Raw genomic sequence first — 27,759 nt, 5'->3', positions numbered from 1 at the left:
TATTTAACAATGACTATGCAACTTTGGACAGTGTTTGTAAGGCATCTTCAGCTGACGTCATCATAATTAATCAGTCATTTTAATTTGTGAATGTCTCCTATAATTAGTGTAACTTAGTGTCAACAATGACAGTCAATTTCATGCGCTATGTCATAAAGTTCTTTGTCCAAGACTTTATTATCCATACAAGGCACCGATAGCACAGAATCGTTATACAAATTATCGACAACATCAATTTAAACGTCTGTTTCAAATAATTACTCACTGGTTATATTGAATCAACGAAACCCGATGACACCAAATTGACAATGTGAACGGTAACTTTAATCATACATTGATGGTGGATCAAACCACCAGGTGTAAATCAAACGCTGGCACCATACGCACATATACAGATCAAGCGTTATCACTGGATCAATAGGAAGGGGAAGGGAGGGAGAGGGGGAGGGAGGAGAGTGGAGGGAGGAGGAGGGAGTGGAGGGAGGGGGAGGGAGGGGAGGGGACAACATGCTGACACCATACACGCGTAGTTAAAGATAATTATATTACCCTGCGATGCTAGATAAATAAACATTATACCAATTAAAATCCCGAGACTATGACGTTTGTCATGGATAGAAGACACATACACACAGCTGTGTTTTACATTCAGACCGAGGACCCCATTGTTTTTTCCATTTCCAAATAATTTCGTTCCAACTGTAACAGAAAGTGGATGACATTTTAATGCAAGGCATTTAAAATCTGCAATTTGAACCATCTTTACAAGGTATACCTACTAGTCAAAAATACGGACAGTTGTTTAGACTCCTAACCAGTCATTATCTAAAACAGCCTTTGAGTAATGAATTCGTCTGTTAGTAATTTTTCTACAGTAGCATCTAGAAGCAGGTCTAACATTTGTTAAGGTGTTCTATACCACACTTCAGTTTATACTGAATAAACGGTTGTCTCTTACTTACAGTACAAACTGATCTAGCCATGTACATACGGTGACATGACAGACAAATTTACGTTCTCATCATGGCCATAAACGATTACTAACAGATGTTGTACTATATGAATAAACAACAGCTTAGTAGATCAGAACATGATTAGAATAAAGACTGTCGTTTGGCGCAAATTAAGGTATGAAGTTCAATAGACTTCATAATCATAAGTTTTTTTGTTTTTTTTTCTTGGTTAAACTAGATTCGATAATGTTCAGTGCGTCTATGGTGTTCTAAACGGGCTCATGTTTCGTGTGGATGTTATTAAATGATACTTTTACTGATGTGAACAAATAAACTGCTGATTAAAAGTAAAAATGAGATAAACATGATGATGACTCCAAAGCATCATCAAATTCGGTGAGCCATTAAAATATTTAATTGGCTAGCTACTTTAGTAGGCACGCAACCAGTTCTCCATAAAGCTTACCTAATATATAAATGATGTTATACCTGACTAGTTATATTCTTCACAAACTCTTCATTGATCATCCTGGTGGAGTGCATTCTATAATTATTGTCATGTGGACAAATTGAGTATTTATTAATGATTTATAATTACAAATATCATTTTTTTTGGCTGAATTTGTACTTTTTCCGAGTTCATGCGTGCGTGGAAATCATGCTAGTCGTAATTTAAATTGCGTCTTGTTCAAGGCTTGCGGTACATGGACATTTTGAGATCCATTGCATACGCCAGAGGTGTGGTTTTAGGGGATGAGAACACCGCCCCCAATATTTCTGTCAATCTGTTGATAGACAGATATATATGATTTTGTCAGAATGAAACAAACAACATATAGCGAAACAAGTCTATTCGTGTGTCTGTTTATTGGTCTTTATAATGACTATTATTATTAGTGTAAGAAATATTTGTCTAAACATCAAACTTGTAGCTTAATCGTACTATAATTATCCCTTAATTATTGATTAAAAATCAAACTAAAGAAAAGAATGATATTCAACTGGGCACGTACAAGAATTAAAAGTAAACGGCAGACCCATTCCCAGTTAAGACAATACAAAAATAAAACAAAGCAGTGAAGACCAACAATTGTATTTAATACGATACTTTTCCCTACTCTCACTCTATGCATTTAATAATCGCCATACCAGTTTAACAATTGAATTTATCTTACAGTCTAAGTATTACAATGTTTTTCATAAATATTCGTTGTCTATATCAACTCACCTTTCTTTGTAGTCATTTATCATGGTGCTGTTTGGATTTTCCTGGAGATATGTTCTCAACCCGCCAAATGATTTCATAAAACCCTCAAATTCATGGACCCCATTAAAGTGTTTCAAGGCTCTTTTGCTGAAACTGAGATATTGATGAAACAGAACAATTAAAGACAAAATATAAATGTACACGTTGCATCGTATATCTGTCGGTATAGGTAACTATCATATTGTCTTGGGAATTGAAACGATAGAAAGATATAAGACTCTTCCGTCTCCTTTATAACCTTTTAAAATTTAATTATAATGTTCGACTGATGACGTCACTATATACTTCTTAACTAAGTTAATGAGCGTTTCATTCGATCTGCACAAAACTGTACAAGTTACTCATTCCTGCTAAAAAGATGAACACTTAGTATTAATGATAAAAACCATCGTGGTTTGATCATGATTTGAAAATTTATAGAACTGCTCAAGATAAATGCTGAAGAGGGACGACAAAACAAGCTTAATCTCCTCAAATTGACAAATGGAACTGCGATTACGTCATAATCTGATCGTGAAAATGTCTCGTCTACATGATGACGTAAGATCAGTTTCCAAATATATAAATGGATATCTACTAATCAGTGTCCTAAGCTTAGTCAATTACAGTAGTATAAAGATGGGTAAATTGTTAACACAGTGAATATTTTCAGATTTTTCCATTTATATTTGGTCTAGTTTAGTTTATTGTATACCATACCAGATGACAAGCACATCTGTAGCAGGAATAGTTTTAGTAATCCAGTCCCTAGTGTCATGGTTTGTTCCATGGAGAAGTATAATTTGCAGTTTATTCACTTTATTTGGATGAGTGTATTGCGGAATAATAATGTGATGTTATGCATAATATATACTAAATGTTTTTCACTTGATCTGTATAAATCTTTAAATTTGCATAAATTGGAGTCTTACACTTCTCTTGATATGAACTATTGCTGTATTTTAACACTCAAAGTTAAATTAATGTTTAAATTAATCTAAATAACTGATTTTATTATCAATTTTACTTGTTTATGTTAGTGCGTTAACACAAAATAGATAGTAAAAATGTAAAAAAAAAAATACTTATTTCTTTGCAAGTTCAATATGTCGCTGCAAGATAATAGAAAAGTCACGCAAATACACTGAAATATATTCCGAACCAAATTTCAAAATCGTCAGCAGAGACCCACCCAGTTTTACTTGATAGACATTTTTTTGCAGAGAGGAATACAACTCCAGAGAAGAAATATAATTTTGTTTGTTCTCGCATCACACCCCACACTTCGTTACGGTTATTCTCTTCATGGTACTTTCATTGGGTAGAGTATTATGTCTTAGATCATTTGATTGTGAAAAGTTTTGCACTTATGGAGGCGCTATGCAAAAAAAAAGAGTTAACTTCAGATTCCTAACTGTTAACGATACAGCTGCAATTTGCATTGGGTTGGAACTTTGACCAAACGATGTCACATACATAATTGAATAATCCTGGCTGATACTGTAAGAAGTTATGTTTGCAAATGTTTCACTGGTCCTTATGAGGGGCGGCTATTTGCGGTGTAGTCTAATGCATACTAGAGTTTCCTTCGTATAAATTTAATACTAAGTTTATTCCTTTTCGATTGCAAAAGTGATGCCTTGATACATGTGTACTAAAGAATAAAGATTGTGTTTTCAAAGTAGCTTTTTTTTTCTTTGTCGTTGCAAGATAACACTGTACAGTTATTGCAACGCAAAAGATGTTTGCAGCTTAAACACTTTAACATTGTTTTGAAATAATTGTAAGAATCAGAAGCTCAATGAAAGTACTATAGAGTATGGCCTGGCGAAAGAGAGAGAGAGAAAACGGATCAGAGTGGAAGTCGGGGGTACACAATCCAAGAAACCCGGGCTTCATTAGGTGTCCGTGAAAGAGTGGGATAAATAATCTGCTACAAGAAAAATGAAGATTCAAAGAGAAGGGCCCGGAGACAGGGGTCCCACTGCCTCTCGACGCCACTACTCTTTGGTATTATCAGCAAGTTTAAGCTGTGAAAATGTGAAGGCAATACAGATGATATTAAACCAAACTTTTGATACTGGCGTGCTGCAATTCATTGATGGAAAAATGAACTAATCGGTCAAAAGCACCTTTGAAATTCATTGATGAAAAAAATTAACTTATCGGTCAAAAGCACCTTTGAAATTCAGGATAGTCAGGAGACGGATGGTCTACGGTATAGAACATCTTCTGGGCATTTTCTCCTAATTGCTGAATGGAAACGTTCACTATCTGTAATAGGACAAAATCATAAAACATGTCCGGTATCATCATAGTAACATAATCATTTTAATTCTTATGTCTTTGGTGCAATCTCATATTTTCGCGGTTGTTTATAGGTTTGAAGCATATGAACAAAGCATAAACCTGTATGCAATGATCCAAATAAGATTCCATCTAATCAACTAAGATGATTGTGGAAAAAAACATCGCTGATTTTATCATCTAAAATAACTACAGAGAAAATAGGATAGGCAATGTGTACTTTCTTCAGAAATATAGAAATTAATTTAGTTGTTAGAATTCAAACTAATTCACTGGTATAAGAAACCATTGCTGATTTAAAGACGTGTCATAACCACATTGACCAGTGCCATTGGTTAAAGCGGGGTGGTGGGATGGACAGTGCCATCTCGTGGGGAGGGGAGGTGGGGGAACTTCTGTCCCTTTCACTTCAATAAAGCTCAACAGGAATGGTTCTGGACAATTGAAACTATACTCCGTATTTAGGGGTAGGCAGTAAAAAGGAGAGACTATATAGAACAAAATTACCGCCTTGGAGAACTTATAGACTAATCAAAATGTTACTTGAAATATTAAATTTGTATATGCTACTGTATAATACCGCTGCCCTAACCACCTCTGTTTACCCGCAGAAAATGTTGTACATTTACTACTGGTGCCACCTGTAACACGTGTTACTACTGTTCTTGTCACACAACCGTGCAGTAATTACTGCTTTGTGTTCGTAACACGGTAACATGTGTTACAGGTGGAACAAGTAGTAACTGTACTAGCTATGAGTATCGGCTGAACGTTTATAACCTTTACTGTGATTTCATAAAATGCTAGTTTTCTGGAGACACGGTAGCGATCTAATGAAAAGTAAACAGATAAAACAACGCACGCACATACACATCGTGACAGATGTAATGCAAAACAATAAGAGGAATGACCACCGATGCTCATGGATAAAACTGGTAAAGGTGAGTACTCGTTAATTAGTTAAAACTGATGGTTTTTATGATATTTAACATGTATTACATTTATGACCAGTTGCTATACCGAGAAGGACTTACAAGCAGAGAATACTCTAAAGGTCACACCAATAACAGCGTCCACAAAAATTATCTGAATGTGGCTGACACTGTATTGCAAAGCGCTTCAAATCTGCAATTTGAACCACCGTTAAACTTACTGGACAAATAGGACCAGTTGTTTAGACTCCTAACCATTACTACTTGACACAGCCTTTGAGTAATGAATTCGTCTGTTAGTAATGTTTCCACAGTAGTATCTGGTGAAAGGTCTAACCTGTGTTACGGTGTTATAAAACACTTTAGTTTATTCTGATTAACGGTTGTCTCTTCTTCGATCAGGCCATGTACATTGGGTAGAATGAGCGATAAAGTAACACAAGATCTAACACACCTTGGCTGATGGTACTGATGTTTTACTCAGTGATCCGATATTGATTAAGTTATTATTGATCCAGAGCACGGAAATAATATGTCACCACATCAAAACTGATTATTTAAAGTAGTGATATTTAACGTAGTGCGTGCATATTTTGTCTCTTTGCTTCCAACTTTAGGATATCCAGACTTTCTTTAACATTACTACTTTGGCGAATGTAAATTTCTAAAAAGTTAGAATAGCATATACTTTGTTTAAAAACTTATTATGAAATACATACCTCGCGACAGAGCGACGTGCATCTCTCGTTTACCGTTGAGTTTTTCCCCTCTGTGTCTGCATGGAGACTTAAATTGGTGACGTCAAAAATACCTATCATAAGACAACCTCTAGGTTTTAGAACCCGATGAACTTCTGCTAAGAACTGTGGTGCATCGAAGTATTGCATTGCTCCCATTGTCGTCACTAAATCCACCGAATTATCTCCAAGAAAAGGCAAATGCTCTGCGACACCTTCCCTTATTTCAACAAAAGATTACAAGATATGTTAAATGTGATATTAGAAGAAAAGGTAGAAGACAAATAATAGTAATAACATAGAAAGCAATTAAAAGTGATTAGATATGTAAATGTTAATTGCAAGGCAGGAATCATAGCTTCGAAAGTGTTGGAAGGATTAGTTGAATTGTTCTTTCTTTATTTTGATACTTTACCAAGTAATTGCAAACAAACAAAACAAAAAACGCCATGTTCTGTCAATACCACTGATGAAATTGCAGTTAAGTTGTTAATCATATCATCTAACATGTGTGTAATCCAATTCATCTGACAGTAAACTGGACAACTGCTAGATTTAAAAAAGGAAAGGATCATTTAATGTGCTATGACTTCGACTAATTTCGGCGGAATTTTAATAAACTACAGCCAAATTCTTCTAAATGGAAGGTACAAGTATACTACACAGTTGATGCAGGAGGATGTTACGTTGTGTTACTTTCAAACATGTACTGTCACACATAACGTGTTGCATCCAAATTCTTCTACATGGAAGATACATTGTCAATTATATATACTACAGAGTTGATGCAAGAGGATGCTATGTTGACATGTTACTTTCAAACATGTATACTGTCACACATAACGTGTCGTCGTTTTCTCTATCCTTAACCTGATACCTGTATTCAAGATTTCCCTCTATGGCTTTTTGCTTGGCTACAGAGATCTGAGCGGAGCTACAATCAACTCCGATCACTTTTGAGAAACGTGGCGCAAGGAGCACTGTGAATTGTCCAGTACCACAGCCGACATCCACTGCAAGGGACTGTGGATCCTGCAAAGTGAGAAATTTCTACATGAAATACAACGCAAAACTGTGCAATGACACAGCGTTGATGATTATTTGGAAGCAGCAAAACCTGCACTATACGACGTGGGCAATAGTTTTTCATTTGCTGCTTCAGAACATTTCCATTTATTCATTTGCATGGAGACTAAGTCTTGTAGTGAATCCGTACTGGTAATCGTATGATGTATCATAATTGTACTTAAATGTACTTATTCTCGCCCTCATGAACGTCAGGATGTGTAATCGCACTCGGCCATTTTGAAAAGTAAGTATCTAGTACAAGTTCTCGTACTCATACCAATGGGGAATTCTGTACTTGTACGGGTACTCACCCTGTTGGATGCACTGGTACTACATAATTATGTTTGTAAGCTATGTTTAAAATAGTTACAATTACGTTTACACAATGTAAGGGAAATTGAACTATGCGTGATTTGTTTGTAAATTTCAGTATGGTTTGAAACAAGTTTCAAAGTGACCAGCTTCCGCGATTGAATTTCACCCCATAAATATATCTAGTTTCGGAAGTAGCAGGTAAAAGTCGCCGCTACCGTAGAATATGCTAACATTCATAATACGCTGTATGTATATATATATATATGCTGCAAAATCAACACGTACTTTGGGAATGAGTTCAATGTTCACATCACCAAGAACATCAAGTTTTAATCCACGGCATTGCATATTCTGCATTACTGAGCCTCTCTTTGTAACCAGGGTTGTCTTACTTAGTTTTGTTTTAAGAACTTAAGCTTATCGATTCAATTTCAAACTTTTGATGAACTCGTTAATGTTATTTGTTTAGTTCACATTTCATGAGCATTCCCTTTCATACTATGAACACTAGCTGACAATGGGCAACGCTTTTGAAGCGGTTGTTGCCATCAAATATACAGGTTAATCTCACATGAAAGAGAAAACGGCTGATCACATTTACTAGCAAAAGCAAAATAGTTTGAGTGGGGTCAGGGACAGGGTCATTTTTTGTCTCTTTTTTTCCCTCTTGTTTTTTTTTTGTTTCTTTCTTGTTAAGAGACATATATTTTTGTACATTTTCATTGTTTAGCTATAGGGAGTGCTTTACTCGTAAAGCCACTAAGGATTTTTAGGGCACTTCCTTTCACAAATCTTTGTATTGGTGTTAATTTATATGTGCTTTATATTATCATCTGAATGTTGTTATAAAACAAATTAAAAGATGAAATTAAATGAAAATTGTATGATATCTCTCTGTATAGAACAACATATTGCAACCAATACTACAAAAACATTACTTTCTTAAATCCAAATATGTACAAACCCTTCATGGCTCCTCTTTATATTATACGAGCGATCAATTTATGACTTTAATGGTACTTGAAATCAGCACAGAATAACCACTATCGCGTCAACTTTCGTCGGCAAAAGGAAATTTGAGCCTTTAGTATTAAACGACTGGTGCTAAAGTTGGGTCTTACAAAAAACTTGATATGCCAGACGATTCACACAGAGATTACAGTAACTACTGTATATCTTAAAGTTTTGTCACGCAGTAATAACTGGATTGTGCTGACAAATCTGATAAATCGGTAGCATGTGCTGTTACGTTTACAGTAAAAACTAAGGATATTTGTAATTTCAACAAATCCCAACAACTGTTTTTGTTAGAACTACACATATCCCAGTTCGTACTGTAATCCTAATAGCACATGCTACCGATTTAGAGCACGATCCAGTTTTTACTGTGGTACAAAACTTTAAGATTTACAGTAGTAACTGTGTTCTCTATGTGTATCGGGTGGATATGCAATGAGCAGACGACACACGGGAATGTATTGTAAAGTTTAAACTGCTATGGATTACTATTGAAGAATTAAATTAATCGCAGTGGAGTGAAAGGGCAACAGTTTTGCTTCAACGAGATTCTATTTCGCCGGTTATCCTCCTTAAGTACATGCATCCCTGTATAAAGAAGGGTGTGACAATATTTAGTTCATCTTAATCATTATTCATAAAACATATCACCAAATCCTCTAATTAGAATATCTTCTAATAGTATAGGGATAAAACAATGGTTCTATACCAGATGATGAGAATCAAATATATCTACCTCTTTCAACTCCTCTCTCAAAAACGTTAATGCGTTATCCTCGATTCCGAGGTCGGTATACTGCAAACGATATTTCTCATAGTTCTCAGCGAGAGACGAGTCTTCAAAATGCCGTTCACTCATTTTACTTCTTCTTTCAGCTGTAACGTGGTGTCCTTTATCACTGACAGAATGTGAATTCTTTGTGGGTAATATGAAATAAAAACTAACAATATGACAGAATAAAAGTCCAACCGACAGTTAAAACTTTTTTGTAAAATAACTTCATGAAGAATAAGCTCAAATCATTTAATAGCAGATGTTTGATCTCGAGGCTTTTCTTCTGAATTCCTAATTACAATTCTTTATTTCACAAGAAAGTATGCTTTTGTAGCCAATTCAAACTATAATTCCACGAATATTTCAAATACTCTTATATGAATGTTAGATATCTAGATTTGAAAATTGTCGAAAGCAAAAGCTCCCTTGATTGTGGTATTCTGGACACTATCTAAAACGCAACTCTAAACAACCCTTATCCTGCTTGTGTCCTTGTCAAGTCACGTTTTTGCGACCACTCAAAACTAACAGGAAATATGCTCCGAGATCCATTCCCGCATTGGCGTTGTTGGAAGATATTAATATGTAAAAACAACGAAAAAGTAACATCACTTAACCATTTGTACTTGAAACGTTATTATATCCTTTCATATATTTCAAATATTATATCCTTTCATGGAAATAGTGCGACAAATGTGATGTTCATTTCACAAGAGCAGACGTTTTTTTCTTTGTGCTGTGTTGGTAAGGGACGTACATACTGTAATACTCATAATCCCAATTTATAAGCTGGCCAAACATCTCCTAAATTATTTCTTAAGGCATTTCCTACATGCCATCTGTCGTAATTCGCAAAATATACAACAATTCAAGGAGTTTTGAGACAAGTTTGTTGTTATTCCTACTAATAATTTTGGCACCGATTTCACTGAACACCAGTTGAGGTAAATAATTGGGAAAATGTATGAAGTCGCGTTAATCGACTTATTAGCAGTGTTCAAAGTAGCAGTGAGGCACTGAATAGGCTTAGGACTTACGCACACCTAGCTACTGTATAGTATTTGCCTAGAAATAAAGGAGCCCTAATGTAACAGAGGCTCACGTAATGGAGCCTCCATTCAGACTGACACTTAATCTAGGCCCGTCCTTCGTAGTAACTCACTGCTCTTCCTAACTGATAAATGTTTATTTATATAATAATTCGGTTACTTGTCCGAAACGTAATAATTGCTCGCTAGTAGTAATAACTGTAAATATGCTAGGGTCTGACTTGCTCGCTACCGCTGCGTATACAGTAATGTAACGGCTATGTAGCTCGCGGCGACGATGAATACAACTGCTCGTAGTCGCGGACTTTTAATAGATAATTGCGAGATGTAGGCTCGAATATGAAGAGATGAATGATGATGCCTTGACTGTATAAAATCTCCACTAATTACGCTCCAGCTACTGCTGAATATAGCGTTGATATGTAGTCATTAAAAAGGCTGATGATTAGTACATCTCTCCGGTATCAAATCTTACATGCAAGTGGTGTCACGCTGGAAGATGCATAGCGAGAAGAGTACTGCTGATTAAGCAAGGATGTGGGCAAGTCCATTATGCAAAAGAGTGATAATCACTACACTATCTTCGTATGTATTTTCGCAGATATTTTCGTTTTAATTGTTTGAGACCTACAATAGGCCTAGCTGCATATTTATGATATTGCGACATGTTTTACTTTGTTCAGCACTTACTTTTGGTGTTGGACAAAAGTTAAATTTGATACTGCACAGAAACATAATTTTCCAATGTGCAATTACGTAGCACCATGTATCTGCCCAAGTGCCTAACCTTTGTTCCCACTCAGAAAGTATTAATATTGTAGATCTGTACTTTGGAGACTTGGACTTCAATCATAGTGGCGAGTGAATTTTGCGTTTTCGCGAGTATATTTTTAGTCACGGTCCCCAAATAGCGAGTACTTTAAAAAAAAAAAATTGTCGAAGCCTGAGAAGAAGCCTGTTATCTTTGGTATAGAGATCAATCTGTATGCTGAATACAAGAAAAGTGTCCACCTCGGATATCAGCTGCCAATGCAAATATTGTTTGTCATATCTCATTGCTTTTCATTGAATTTCTTTGAAGTATGTTGTTCATCCTGGCTATATGATACAGCTTAGTGTGTCACATTCATATTTGATTATGCATGTAGCATCATCGAAACCACACTGCAGTTTAGCTGTCTGGTTGTTTAAATTTTCAGGGAATTAGTAGAAAATATCAAACTGATCGTACTGAAATGCAGCCCACTGTCTTTTTCTTTTAAATTATGCTATGAAAAAAACGCCTCTCTATTGGCTTACCAAAAGATATTCCAGAATGACCTCAGTGTTGTCCAAATTCAAAGGAGTACAAAGAACTTGACCTCGTCCTCTCTAATAAACCGCAGGTTTCGCTGACCACAGGAATATTACTTTTAATTGCCTTTATAAAAGGGGCCAAAAGATCTCACCCATTGTCCTGATCATACCATCCCATATATCATGCCATACAAAAGCACACCTTTGTTAGTTCTTACCTTAGTACGATTTTGAAGCAAACCAATATATTAACACAGGAATACTACCCTTTTTGTATGTGCATTTTAACATGTAAGAAACTGCATAGTTACACCGAAGAGTAGAAAAACTTTACTTCTACAGTAGTCTCTACTACAGCAACGATCATTATATAATCATTTTTATCTCTTTTCTCATCTTTTAGTCTCATTGGCGGTGGAAGAGGGCTTGATTGCTTAACTTTGGGGGAAGAAAATGTACTAATTAACCTAGTTTTCTTTATAATTAATTTCAATATCATAAATATGGCTATGGCTAATTTGGAAAAAGCGTACAACGAAAACTATAAAGCTGAAACCAAAAACTGACCCCAATCAGTCTAAAAACCTCAAGACTTTGATAAAAGGTACTGTAAACAGTTATCGTGGAATGCAATCGATAAATATCACATCACATGTAGAAAGCAACGAGTCATGGAAGAAAATCTGCAGAACGCTTCTGGCGTTCGAATGAAAACATTAAAATAAAATAAAGGATTCCAACTTTGTATATCAACCATTGTATCGCACTCAAACTTTGTCCCCGAAAGCATGAACATCCTAAAGTCAGCATGCTAATTGGTCATTTCTTGTTGAATGCCAGCCTCATTATTGGACATAAAATGAAATCGGGTTTTTTTTGGGTTGTTTGACAAATGCAATAATTTTACTCACATGGCACCTGTTGAGAGACAATAATTTTATTTAAAATGCTTCGTCAGAATCTGACACTACTGTACAAGATGGCTATAGGAAATGGAATATACAGGAAAACGGAACGTAAGGTAATAGTATAGGCCTAGTATCCAATCGAATATGTCTCTGCATGAACTACATAAACTCTACCAACTATATAGTTTACCCATCACATCAAACTCAGTCATAAACTGATCTTTAAAGATAAATGTTTCAAGTATATACATGAGTGGCTTTTAGAGTAAACTTCAGTTCAATGTGTGGTAGCAAGTTTGTAAGATCTCTGATCCCTTAATACTACAATGATATAGTAAGCTATTACGCAATCCATCGTTGCCAACCATCTCAAAACAAAAAGTGAAACTTGATACAATTTAAAATATATATATATAATGAAACAAACCAAAACCAGAAATGAAATGAAACGAAAAGGTAAGACACCAATCAAGAGAGAGAGAGAGAATAACCCCAACCCTTAGTTATCAGAGTAACAACGATGGGATATGAAACTGTCCCATTAAAATGACTAAACTGCTGAAAACGATGGTGGCAATATGATTTTTTTTTTAGGCAATAACTTATCGACAAACTTCACGATCAAACGTGAGTACTTTCAGGCCATTACGACAAAGCTTAATGCTCACTGTTTTCATCCCTTAATACTACAATCATATAGTAAGCTATTACGCAATCCATCGTTGCCAACCATCTCAAAACAAAAAGTGAAACTTGATACAATTTAAAATATTTATATATATATTATGAAACAAACCAAAACCAGAAATGAAATGAAACGAAAAGGTAAGACACCAATCAAAAGAGAGAGAGGGAGAGAGAGAATAACCCCAACCCTTAGTTATCATAGTAACAACGATGGGATATGAAACTGTCCCAATAAAATGACTAAACTGCTGAAAACGATGGTGGCAATATGAATTTCATTTTAGGCAATAACTTACGCAACAAACTGCACGATTAAACGTGAGTACTTCCAGGCCATTACGACAAAGCTTAATGCTCACTGTTTTCATCCCTTAATACTACAATCATATAGTAAGCTATTACGCAATCCATCGTTGCCAACCATCTCAAAACAAAAAGTGAAACTTGATACAATTTAAAATATATATATATATAATGAAACAAACCAAAACCAGAAATGAAATGAAACGAAAAGGTAAGACACCAATCAAAAGAGAGAGAGAGAATAACCCCAACCCTTAGTTATCAGAGTAACAACGATGGGATATGAAACTGTCCCAATAAAATGACTAAACTGCTGAAAACGATGGTGGCAATATGAATTTTTTTTTAGGCAATAACTTATCGACAAACTGCACGATGAAACGTGAGTACTTTCAGGCCATTACGACAAAGCTTCATGCTCACTGTTTTCACCCAGTTACTGTAATCTTTGTGTGAATCGGCTGGTTTTCACAAGTTTAGACGATAAATAGAATGGAATGGTTGCCCGTGTTAAGCCTAACCTGTATACTAATGGCTATCGAGTGCCATATTCATATGCAATGATGTAAGATTTGAAGACACGTCTTTCATGTTGAAAGTTGGAAATATGTTATTTGTCAAAGTTGCAATCATTTTTTTGAAGTTCACGTGCTGGCTTATATAGGTTAGACATATAATAGAATATTTACCTCAAAGTTGCGACAGTTCCTCTCAAATGTTATTACCAATTGTCTTTCTGTGCCACCACACTCAACTTACGATTTAAACAGGCACTAGCAACGTATTACACAAATATATTTCACTTGCCTTTTCCAACAGTTTTGTATCTTCTGTAAGATACACTTGACCTCACCTATCCTATATCAACTGAATTAGAAAACAATGCTCATTATATTACCTTGTTGAGTTGGTGACCTTTGTCAATATAATAATTTATTAGTGACAAAAGGAATTTTAACAAAGACTTGAATAGATAGATGTAAATGCGTTAGTGTTTTCTGTAGTCAGAAAGGTGTGAACTGGTCGTGGTTGACCCCTCAGTTGAAAACACAGGCATAGCAGCATAAGAACTCGCACACTGGAAATTATAACCAATAGATTTATAGACCTGACAGCACGGCACGAATCATCAATCTTTCATAAGAAACTTAACACGATGAACTTTACCTACTATACATTTATTAGTTTATACTGTTATATTGTATTGTATATTATAGATCGTCTGTTAAGCGCACATATGCAACGTGCGTAGTGCGCTATACAATTACGTATATACATTACATGTGTACATAATGTTTATTTTACACCACCTTCCTGTCATGACAAGGATCCAAGGTTTCATGGACATATGATTGCTGATGCTGGCTTTTGGATGATTGCCTTCATCTTATTGTACTTTTGTACGATAAATATTGTAAATTTATTTTTCAAATGGTTCATCAGACAGGTCCATGGTAGTGTACATACAACCGCCAAGGAAATTACATGTTCCTGTGAATTGAGCCACCAAACCTTTCTTTCATGAAAGTAACGATAGCTCGATATCATACTTGCGCAAGACCTATCCAACGCATATTCTTTCTTTGCTCTGCACTATGGCTAGCGCTCCAGGAGGTCCAGAAGTTGGCAACTCCGTAGAAACTGCAATATCAATAAACCGTTATTATTAACTGGTTTTGCCCATTGTATTTTAGTTACAAGCCAATCAAGACTTTCAATTCTGTTCGTTTTTTTTGTGGGACCGTTCCACTAAATAAACAGGGCGGGGTGAACCTTCGAGCGTAAGAGTCCCGTACGCAACAAACTGACCAAACAAGGTACACAAATTTACTTACTAATGAATTAAAATATATATTAAGGCATTTTAAGGGACTAAGAATGGTTTTTGTAACAGTTAAATCATTATAATTCTGAACTATTTGTTTATTGACTACATTAGTACAACGAATTCTACGGGCAAACATTACCACTTAATAGAATGGTTGACCCGTACTCCGTAACAGTTAACCATTCTTCGAACGAAATCGTAGTAGCTATGCAAAGGTAACCATCATAGCGTATTGAAGCACAGGTAAGTAGGGAAAATGGGTAGCAATAAAAAAAGTTGCCACTTAATGAAATAGTCAAGACAACTGGATTGTATTTGTTCCAAATGTGCGACTACGTTCATACTGAGCATGTTTTCATGTAATTGGAGGATGCGAACTATACTGTTATATTCATATGTGAGCAACACAAGAAGGCGCAAAACCACGTGGCAAAATCTGCAATTCCTATACAATCGAAGCTGATGGCATCGATTAAAAAAATGGACACACCCGAAGATGTAGAACGCAGATTTCATCCTTGTTTCGTAATTGATGATCTACACAGGTGTCACAGTCGACAAGTCTTGGTTATCTGCGGCAGCAACCGCTGCTCCTGTTAAATATCAAATAAAAAGAAGTTTTAACAATCGAGCTAACTTGTAAACTATAAAGCAACCACTACAGATATTCGACAAACTATGCGAAAGAATAGTGTTCATTACAGCGTACTAAAATCTCACAAACGCGATGACTGGTTAAATTCATTATCCTGTCAAGAAATAAACCTCAATTAGTATTCAGTAATGCCTACTAACACAGCCTTGCGTTTAGCCTAAGAATGAAAGCACCATTCGACGTGTAAAACTACATGGGTGTTGCATCTAACGGACCCACGACCGCACCCATATTTCCATCATGTTTGTTCCGTCTAAAATTCGTCGATTAAAAGTCCCTACCGAAATAGGGCGAGGGAAATTTAGTACCCCCACCCCCCCCCCCACACACACAGCTATAGTTCTATGCACGTCGATGAATCGATTCAAACCCTATTTAAACACTAACAACGAATTATAGAATGTTGGTGCAGTTATAGGAGACTCTTTGACGTAAAGATAGTTAGGACACTCTTCTTTTTTCCATAACTAAACAAAGATAAGTGGATTTATTTGGGTTACCTTGCAAGTAGATAATCTCCGGCAGCGTTTTGAGCCAAAATGTACAGTATGGTTGTCGGAATTTCCGTTTATTGTTGAAACGAATGTCAAGCTCCTTGTACTCCTCGGAATCAGGGACGAAACGAGGCCATTCCGGAATACTACCTGGCAGACGAATGGGGCCGTTGGGATCCCTTTAATAACAAAGGAAAATACTACATCATCACTATCGTTCTCAGTCCTAGAAAACTTTATATCAGAAAAGGTATGTAACATATATCCAGGCGCGGATGTAGTTGGAGTGAGGGTTAACACCCAACCCCAATCCTTTCAACTTCCCACAAGAAAAGGAAACATTGCGTTAAGACATAGTTAATGGGATACATATGCTTCAGAATGCACAATTTGACTTCTAAAATATATTTTTGGTGCTACAGGAGGACCACCATACCCGCTATACGGCATGCTGCTTTATCAACCAAGGACATGATGCCCTCCTATCTTAAATCCTGGATTCGCTCTTGATAACATAATCAATATAACGTATAATGCCATTCATCATACTGAAGGTAACCACTAAACTATTAATCCGGCATTGCTGTTGTACTATTTGAGTAATATATATTGCACTTTTAACACATTTGTAGGACCACAAAATGTCGTGCTCATCTCATCAGGAGCAGTTTATACGAATCTTTATGAAATTCACTACGGTTCCTTGCAGACATAGTAACACGTGTTCAGCTTACCCCGATTTAGCAAAGTTTGTCCACATTCGTATGACGTAGAAAGCAATCTTCACCTCATCATACACTGGGACGTAGAATGGATCGCCAAAGAATGGTAATCCAAACACAAACTGGATTTCCTCAAAATGAGAAGCGCGTAGCCAAGTAACGTTCCATAGAGATCGAATGGGCTCATGAGTCATGTGATACATGTAAACTGTGCTCCCGGCAGTTGCTGCATTTCTAGCCAGTAAGGACGTCCCACATTTGAAGGAGACGTCACCAAGTGCATCTTCGAAAGCCCCAACGTAGTTGTCTTCTTGGTCGATGCCGCTAGCGTAGACTGCCTCAAGTAAATCGGAGATTAAAGGATCGTTGGAACCAGTAGTTAAGATTGTGAAGAAATCTTTACTCACGAATGGTCTCTGTTCAAGACGTCCAGTTATAAAATAATTTTAAAAAGTGCCCTCGTCTTTGTTTGTTCCAAGAAGAATGTCAATGTTGCTGTATGCTCCTTCTTCAATCAATGTGTCAACGTCGTCGGTAAAGAATTTACCATCATTACTTGCAAGCCAAACGAGTCTCCCTTGAAAAACTTCATCGATCTGTTTAGCAAGAGAAATCACAAGTTAAGTACCATCAAAGATGTTGTATATGTAATTCTTACACACGAAAGTAGAAGCTCTCGTGATTTTGCGTACGGACGCCTACGTATGCTCTTCGTGATGAGCGGGTGGCGTAGCAAGCCGAAGGGGGGGGGGGGGGGAGCAGAGTGCCCCCTTCAGAACTTTTTTGGGGACGCGATGAGCAAAAAAATGAATTTGAACCTGGGGGATGGGGCCGACGAAGGGATGATGGGTGGGTAGTCTTTGGAGAGAGTGTTGAAATGAAGATTATTAGCTCCTAACCCCAGGACGGCGATCCACCGCTATGCGCCTGAGAATGGGGACAGAAATTTTACTTTGCCCCTCCCCCACACACATACCAAACACCTGGCTACGCCCCTGGTGATGAACGATAGCGTTCGCCTTGTTGATACGAAGCCTTACTGCTATTCCTCATGGTCCCAACATTGAAGAAAGGAGGGAGTGAACCTAACACCAAAAACTCCTTACCTCTAATACGCTGACTTCGCACAGCACCTCTTGTACATCCATCCACACTCACTTGTCTTTTCCTTCTTAATTCCACTCCCTTCCTCAATCACACAAGCTCCTTAACATTTGACTCTCTAACTGCTTTATCTGCAATGTATTTCCTTAACCAGCCTTGTAGTATTGACAGGTAGTTTGGCTAACACTCGTTATCGCTCTTTACTTGAGAACATTCCTGACACTTCTTAACTTTAAGTGAGGATTACAAAGGAACAGTTCTATCGGTAATTATATACAATAATATTTTTCATGCAATTGACTGAGAACTGATCTCGCAAACCTTAACGAAAAAGTTCAAACATGTATCCAGTTTTAACTAAGACTAAAATAAAAAATAATGTATATTGTAAATCCTGTGAAGATTACCTGGCAAGTCAATGATTATTTTAATGTTTCGTATCAAGCTAATAAGCAGATTACCTGCTAAAGATTACAACAACCCATGATTTGAAACCAATATTCAAATCGCCGTACTCAACCCAGTGGTGTTATTCAAAAAGAAAAAACATGCCAGGAACATGCCTGTTTATCTATTTTAGGTAATTAATTGCTGCACGATCTCTTTAATGGTATTGGGTACAGTTTAATATAATATCGGCACATATGTAGGCCTACCCGGATATGATATTTGATTGCAGTGTATATCCATAGTTCCAGAGTGTTAAGAATGATCAGCTTTGAATATTAACTCTTTTTACGCTTTGAGCATCTGTTATGATACTAAGCTGGCGAAACAAAAAGAAGACGAAAGAAGAAAATAAATAGCATTATTCCATTAAATATCAATTTGTACTTGTAGCAAGTTGACCAACAAATCAGTAGTAATGTTGCTTGCCATTTGTTCGACGCTATGGGCGTCACAACTACAGTAGTAAGCTCATCTCATCCTGAAAACTAGCATAATTTAAAACCGTACCTTTCTATGGATTTCAATAAGTTCCTCAACGGTTTTCGCTCGAAGACAATCAGCGATAATACTGGAATCATTTATCTCAGTAAGATTACATTCACCCATTTCTGCAGCAAGGATTGCAACATCTCTTGATTCCTCGGGGGACAGGACGGCTGCCCAAGGATCATTCACTGTACCACTCTGAAAGACGGCAAAAGGGTAACGGAAAACATTTGTGAACCCAAGAGGGGAAATTAGAGAATTAAATTGAAGATTAACATCATCACCATTTCAAATGCTGTGAAAGTTCGAACTTCAAAGTACGTCTAAAGATGGTCCCGGCACTTTGAATTTGTTCTCAATTGATGACAATGGTAACGACAATTGCTACTTTACAGTAGTTGCTGGTTGTACATCAAATAGTGCCGGTCATGGTATACTTCCTACTTCTCCAAACATAGCGCAAAGTAAAATGAGGAAAGAAATGTTTTATGGCATTATGCACCATTTACATCGACCAAAAGCAATAGCAACAGCAACCACAAACTCAGCTTTTTTCGTAGGATGTGGCTTAAGAACACATCTTGCACATATAGCAAGTTGGCCAATATATAATCTTCTTGAAATATTTCGAGCTCGTCTGGTTTTCCACCAGTGACATTCAACGTCAGTGCATTGCTCAACGCACCTATTATAAGCAAGCACAAATCCATACAGTGGCTCAGTCACGAGGATGGGTGGACTAGATGCCTATAGGCACACCAAATATTTATTTAGGTCTTCCTACCCCTTCCAAAAAGCAATGGACCCCTTAAAAAAGAAGTCTAGCTACGACCCTACGTTACATGACGCATTGAAATGCTGTTTTCAGTGTTATAGGTATCTGTTAGGTTTTTGTCGCAAATAGGACGTCCCGGCACCTCTCTATCTGACGAAACAGCTGACACGGAAATAACTTTCGGATTTTATGGATCTTTATTCCTTAAAATAAGCTCCTTTTAGGAATAGTGAAAGCGATCTTTGTGTGAATTATTGCACCCTCTTACCTGTAAAATGACACGTTGAAAATATTGTCGACTTTCCTCCGATAGCAAATGCCAGTTTATGCTTACAGACCCAGCACTCTCCCCAAATACGGTCACCTTCTGTGGATCCCCACCAAAAGCTAAGTACAGAATGACATTAATTGGTTATGAATAATCACATACAGTCATAGGTATGTGCGTAGTGAATCATATATGTTAACAGAGGGTTTACTTATAGGTAACGTGCCTTGACAACACAAAAAGTTGCATCAGCTTATGTGTAAAACCATAAACTTATTTGAAATACACGACTGAACTACACAAACGTCGTTTGTCATAACTTGGACAATACGAGTGTCTAAAATGCGTCTAAAGTGGCAGAAACCTGCTACACTGCTCAAATAAAGTGATTTTTTCTACATCGCATGTAGGCGTAAAAACAATAAAAGCCATGCTTGGTCATACATATAACACAGACAAATAGAAATAGTGAAAGTTAATTAATGTTACATGCTAGAAGTATGTATTGATTACTTACTTACTTTAATCGATTCGGCCGGTATCTAGTGGTTAATTGAACTTAACAATAAGATGTAAGCACAGAATTGGCATGAATATTTACCAATTTGTATGGACCTTTCGTTGTTTATTGTATAATTCGATCAGGTGAGTGAACGTCCCTTTTGGACCTGCTCTACCCCATCCCCACCTCCTCTCTCCCCTTTGAAAACGTTTAACAAAGTTCTAGGTTATCCAAAATGATACCAAATGTTCTATATTAATGTGGATAAAGACTGATAAAAGTCAACAGTCACAAAACCTTTGAACGAACTTGAATCTATTGAGATCTGCTTCTAGAGTAATGCCATCATAATATGATATGTTTTTTTTTTGTTTGGCTCTTTCTTTATCTAATAACATTGTGATTCTACTTTTGAGTGATTTGTCAATCTACATTGACTATATTCAAAGTTTTTTTATGATAAGACTGAACTTAAACTTTAATGATATTTTGCGACGTATTTAGATTTCTTAGTCTTCTTGGCAGAAAACGACTTTTCCAATCATCAGTAGTTACATGATCGTACCTTCAATATTCTCGTTAACCCATTTTAGTGCGAGACGTTGGTCTGTTAATGCCTGATTAGGTGGGATAATCTCATCTCCTGTGTTGAGTAGAAATAAACCAAGTTTAATCGTCAAATTCTAATTTTAAATAAGTAAAAAAAAGCACAAAATGCGATACGACACGATACCATACGACACGATGAGAAAACTGTGTTGACACAACATCTGATAAACCTATGCAACGTCGCACATGGTATACTATGGCGGGAATATGTGTTTTTACTTTTTATGCAACTAACAATCAAGGTAAACTAGAATATAGGACAAAGCTACGGAAAACGACATAGCAAGGCATAGCGTCGTCAACGGTACAAGGTGTGTCGAAGACCTTGGATGAAATCGAACCAGTTGGTATCGCTTTGTGATATACAATGGCCAAACGTAGACACAGCAGATCGCTATAAGTAAATCCTTATATTGAAGCAAAAGAAAAAGCAAAAGAAGGTGAAGAAGAAAAAAAGCAGATTTTAGTCCAAATAAGTCATTCTTCGGTCGGCAACTACTCGAACATTGCACGCAGGTTCGGCATTAAATTAGTGATTGTTAAGATGATTTTTTATATGCTGTCGGTTCTGCATACACAACAACAACAAGAGAATAAATGGGAGAGAAATAGTTAGTGCTTCAACTGTCCATAGCATGATAATTCTAATTGGCATCTGCGACACATTTTGTCTAAAGGAAAGTTGAAGTTGTATCAACTTTTGTTAATCGCATCCTATCTTATCTTATTGCTTGAAGTTCTAACGGTCTCACATAGTTACACATAGTTCTTAACCCATTTTGTCGTTTCGTGTCGTACGGAGCTTTGGGGTCTTTTCTCATTCTAAAAACGGCCAATATTACAACAATCAATACGTCAATGAAATTATAAATTGCACAGGTTACTGTTGTAAATGACTTGATAATTCTGTTAATGCAAATTAAAGAAATTGGTTGTACTTCTTTTACACTTACCCGTTGAAAGGAATCCAAATATGTTAAGTCTGTAATTTAGCGTTACTAGAATCACATCTCCAAGAAATACCAACGGAAGTGGGTTGTATGGAAAGTCGGATCCACTACCAACTGTGAAACCTCCTCCGTGGATGAAAACCATTACTGTTGCATTCGGTGGCTTCGAAACAAAGAGAACCGACAAAACGTATGATATGTTACACCATGAGTAGCTTCTCAATGTTATGACCGTTATTGAAAGTTAATAGGACATGTTTGGACTTTTTAATCTTTATACATGGAATAGTGACTAAGGCTTTGGTGGCATCACGTCTAACTTATGGCTATGCACTTGGACCATGAAAGTGGCTGACATGCATCGCCTTGATGCGTTGGACAGAGAAATATGGCGCCGTTAGCTAGGCCTAACTTGGAACGATTACGTGTCAAATGATGAGTTGAACACAAAGATTGCATGACGTTGGTTGTTCTCTTCTGAATATGTTCTTCGACGTAAAGCAAAGTGGTGCGGACACGATGTGAGGTGTGAAGGTCTAACTGCGTCTGTACTGTATGGCTTACCGTACGGCTGCAAACGCAATCCAGGCCGTCCGCATATACGTTGGATTGACAACTTAACCAAATGGTCTCGTCGTTCTGCTAACCAGCTGATTGAAGATGGCAGACGTCGGAATAATATTAATACGTGCTGTGAACCTCATAATGTGTATAATCTTCGAGGAGGTCAACGGGCCAATTTGGTTTATGACTATAGATTGAAGGTGATCGTTTCTTTTAGTGATATCGCACATTTACAAAGAATGCATTTTGTCTGCACATCTTATGAAACGTATGTACTGGCTACATTAATTCTGGTACAACATTACTTAGCCGTTATCCCTGCAGTAACTTTACAAACTTGAGGCAAGCAATTTTCGTCTATAAGACACCATGAACTGTTTTGTCTCATTTCTACCAGCTTTTAGTGCATTTGGGAGGAGAGTTAAAAAAATGTACATCCGCAAGCTAGAACTGGGTACAAAATGTTGCATGATTTGCCTCTTGTCCCGGAAAAAAATATTTAATTCTACCTTTCGCGTAGGGTATTAACTATATATCTGACAATGTAATGTAATAGTTAATAGTTGGATACCACTAAATCAGACTAAGAAAATTATCATGTTAGTTACGATTGTATATCTGCGACTAATATCAAGGCTTTGAAAACTGTTTTTGTTTTCATCCAGTACCGGTATAGAGTAAAATATGTTAATTTCGGAAATTCAATGTAACGTGTGAGTGACAGTATCATTGTCATTTGCAAACAATTGAAGTGTATGCCTGTTTCTAATTGATTTAGTGGTTGACTAAAGTGAGATATAACAATTTTACATAACCTTATTATCTTTTCAACAGTCATGTATCATTTTCATTGGGGGTGTGGCGAGGGGGCTGGGATATGTAGTTGTTGCAAATTGTAGCTCTATATGTGAAATGAAGATAAAACAACTCACTGCTTCTGTAGGTACGAACACATTAAGGTACAGACAATCCTCGGAAAAGTTAAGTGTAGAGTACAGATGTTCGTAGTAAGGTTGGAGTATCTGAGGGCAAGAGGGAGGAATACTTCTGGCGCTGATGACACCTTCCCAAGGGTCAATCGCATCAGCCGGTTGAAAACGTCTTTCGCCGATGGGTGGTTTAGCAAAAGGTATCCCACGGTAACTATCAACATTTCCACTCTGCTTCAGAAACTTGCTGAAAAATACCTCCGTCTCGCCTTCAACTTGACCTAAGTTTGTGGATACCACACGTGACTGACTAATCGTCACACACGCCAGGATGGTTAACGCTGACAGCCAGCTCATCGTTTTGATTTGAAAGTTTTGAGAGTATCTTTCCATTGTTAAACCTTTCGAATAAAAGAGATTGAAGAATGTAGAAAGTGATGCGTGTGGTAATTCACTTTATAACTCAACCGAACGGTTAGATTGAAAAGTTTGGTATAACGCTACACATATTTAATTCTTGCTACAAGACTCGCAATGTATAAAGCTGACGCCTTTCCATCTTTACCAACAATGTCAAAGAAACAAGTCAAATGTAAGATGCACAAACAAAAAACTAAGAAAAGTAACAAAAGAGGGAACAAAAAAACAGTGAAAACAACTACGGTGGTCAGAAATCGCCATTTGAATAACATAAATATTTTATAAAGATGAAAATAGTTATGCCGAAATGTTTGATTTTTATGTCAAACTTCGAACTTTTTTTTCTCCCAAATTATAATATTTTTACTTCTGACTATCTACTGACTAACTAGAAATGTTATGAGTTTGATCTTCTCGCACCAAACGTATGTGTTTAAAATGTTTCCAAAGTCGCTTCTGGGCCACCGTTCCTAACTGCAGACACCTTATAGCTATTTTAATTGTAAAGTGTGTCCCGAGGCTAACCTTCTTTGCATTATCCAGTTTCGTTTTGGATATTCACCGAAAATAAGTTATGGTATTTGAAAACGGCAATAGACGACTTACGTTCGCTTCGCTAATTCACATGTAAAGACTTGAAAAGAACAAATATGAGCAATTATAGTATAAGTACAAAGGCTTATTTAGAAATAAGTAAAGTAGAACGTTCGATTTGATAACAAGTTTTCCACTTTGCGCAAACCCTGACCTCAAAATGCTCGTAAGATGCACGAAAAAAATAGCATTTCCAAAAAGGTTCCTTTCATACAGTGGGGTGACCAAAGTGGGGCCAGGCACGGGAGGGAGTCATTTACTTCACCTCCACCGTCAATCGGGGAAAACTTTCAGACTGCTCTACATAGGAGTCATGTTCAGCAACCCCCCCCCCCCCTTCTACTTTGATCAAATACTGAATCTACCACTGTCACTATACTAAAATGCCCCCACCCTCCCCCACCTAAATATGTTGTGGAGGTGCTAGAATTCCCCCACCTTTGAAATCATACACTGGAGTTTGATTTTGTGACGTTGTAGGGTATGCCTGGGGTATGTGCATCATTGTATTTGATGTATTACGTCAGGCGTTGTGGTGTATTAACTGGAGGATCAAAGTGATGACGAACTTCGAAATGCAGTGGAAACATACGAGTGATTTTAAGGGGAAGAGGTGGTGAGGGAGTAGGGGGGGGGGGTTGTGTAGCAAAAAAACTACCTGCAAAGTTACCCATCTTGTACCATAAATTTCTATTCGCTATTCGATATATCCTCTGCCCTACAAGTGACCACGGCCCGAGTCTGTATATCACTATTCCCTCCTTCCCCGCCCCCCCCCCCTCCCCACCACCTTTGTTGTCAGGCATGCGAGGTGCCGGTCGCTGCAAAATCGGATAGCGCTCTTCACTTTTCATGTTATGATTCATAATCCACTACATATAGGCCATGAAGTTGTAGTTGTAGAAGTATTATTAGTAGTTAAGTAGAAGTAGTAGTAGCATTAGCAGTAGAAGCATTAGAAGTAGTATAGTTGTAGCATTAGTAGCTGAAGTAGTAGTAATGATAGTATTAGTAGTAGTAGTGGTGGTAGTAGTGGTGGTAGTAGTGGTAGTAGTAGTGGTAGTAGTAGTAGTAGTTTAACAGTAGTAGTCGTAATAGTGGTAGTAGTAGTAGTTATAGAAGTAGTAGAAGTAGTAGTAGTAGTATTAGTAGTAGGAGTAGTAGGAGTAGTAGGAGTAGTAGGAGTAGTAGTAGGAGTAGGAGTAGTAGGAGTAGTAGGAGTAGTAGGAGTAGTAGGAGTAGCAGGAGAAGTAGGAGGAATAGTAGGAGGAATAGTAGGAGTAGTAGGAGGAGTAGTAGTAGGAGTAGTAGGAGGAGTAGTAGGAGGAGTAGTAACAGTAGTAGGAGTAGTAGGAGTAGTAGGAGTAGTAGGAGTAGGAGGAGTAGGAGGAGTAGGAGTAGTAGGAGGAGTAGGAGTAGAAGGAGTAGTAGGAGGAGTAGGAGAAATAGGAGGAATAGTAGGAGTAGTAGGAGTAGTAGGAGTAGTAGGAGTAGGAGGAGTAGGGGGAGTAGGAGGAGTAGGGGGAGTAGGAGTAGTAAGCGTAGTAGGAGTAGTAGGAGGAGTAGGGGGAGTAGTAGGAGTAGTAGGAGTAGTAGGAGTAGTAGGAGTAGGAGGAGTAGGGGGAGTAGGAGTAGTAAGCGTAGTAGGAGTAGTAGGAGGAGTAGGGGGAGTAGTAGGAGTAGTAGGAGTAGTAGGAGTAGTAGGAGGAGTAGTAGGAGTAGTAGTAGGAGGAGTAGTAGGAGTAGGGGGAGTAGGAGGAGTAGGGGGAGTAGGAGTAGTAAGCGTAGTAGGAGTAGTAGGAGGAGTAGGGGGAGTAGTAGGAGTAGTAGGAGTAGTAGGAGTAGTAGGAGTAGGAGGAGTAGGGGGAGTAGGAGTAGTAAGCGTAGTAGGAGTAGTAGGAGGAGTAGGGGGAGTAGTAGGAGTAGTAGGAGTAGTAGGAGTAGTAGGAGGAGTAGTAGGAGGAGTAGTAGGAGGAGTAGTAGGAGTAGTAGGAGTAGAAGGAGTAGGAGGAGTAGGGGGAGTAGGAGTAGTAAGCGTAGTAGGAGTAGTAGGAGGAGTAGGGGGAGTAGTAGGAGTAGTAGGAGTAGTAGGAGTAGTAGGAGTAGTAGTAGGAGTAGTAGTAGGAGTAGTAGGAGTAGTAGTAGGAGTAGTAGGAGTAGTAGGAGTAGTAGGAGTAGTAGGAGTAGTAGGAGTAGTAGGAGTAGTAGGAGTAGTAGGAGTAGTAGGAGCAGTAGGAGTAGTAGGAGTATAGTAGCAGTATAGTAGGAGTATAGTAGGAGTAGTAGGAGTAGTAGGAGTAGTAGAAGTAGGAGTAGTAGAAGTAGGAGTAGTATAAGTAGGAGTAGTAGAAGTAGGAGTAGTAGTGGTACCACAAGGTCATAATGAAACAAAATCAGCAATCGCAAAAGCAGCACAAGACCTCTATCGTATAAACTGAAGCTGTCGCTAATATCATAATGTGCATTATGCATTGCCTTATAACTGATATGTAGTAAAACCAAGAAATTCTTACCTTCGTACAGTTTTTGGGAAGACGCTTGATGTGCGGTTTGTTCTGCTAATTAATTTGAACGGTAACAGTTACTTGATGATTCTGACGTATACGTTAGTGTGTGCAATATAATACAGAATCATGATACTTCTCATGTGCAGCCCAACACGAATTACTTACCATTATATATATGTATATATATATATATATATATACCAACAATAATTCATATATTTCTTTTATCCAAATTTCGTGAACCGTGCATCGATACAATTATTTACATGGGTTAATATATATATATATATATATATACATATATATATA

The 27,759-nt window shown here is 37.3% G+C and overlaps 1 protein-coding gene and 1 pseudogene across 1 annotated transcript; both read right to left on the bottom strand.

The window, feature by feature from the left end:
• Positions 1–2: 2 nt before the first annotated feature.
• On the bottom strand, positions 3–15,927 carry LOC139965313 (putative methyltransferase DDB_G0268948). The gene is made up of 7 exons (XM_071967551.1): positions 15,912–15,927; positions 9,312–9,491; positions 7,053–7,207; positions 6,158–6,395; positions 4,379–4,473; positions 2,182–2,313; positions 3–1,738 (listed from the first exon to the last, which is right to left on the bottom strand). Exons 2-7 carry the CDS (start codon positions 9,432–9,434, stop codon positions 1,642–1,644), a joined length of 840 nt encoding a protein of 279 aa, XP_071823652.1. The 5' UTR covers positions 9,435–9,491; positions 15,912–15,927; the 3' UTR covers positions 3–1,641.
• LOC139965321 (acetylcholinesterase-like) lies at positions 12,617–27,612 on the bottom strand (annotated as a pseudogene).
• Between the last annotated feature and the right edge of the window lie 147 nt (positions 27,613–27,759).

The sequence above is a fragment of the Apostichopus japonicus genome, chromosome 1 (genome assembly GCF_037975245.1).
Source record: "Apostichopus japonicus isolate 1M-3 chromosome 1, ASM3797524v1, whole genome shotgun sequence".
Lineage (NCBI taxonomy): Eukaryota > Metazoa > Echinodermata > Holothuroidea > Aspidochirotida > Stichopodidae > Apostichopus > Apostichopus japonicus.
This window is presented reverse-complemented; position numbering and strand designations above follow the sequence as displayed.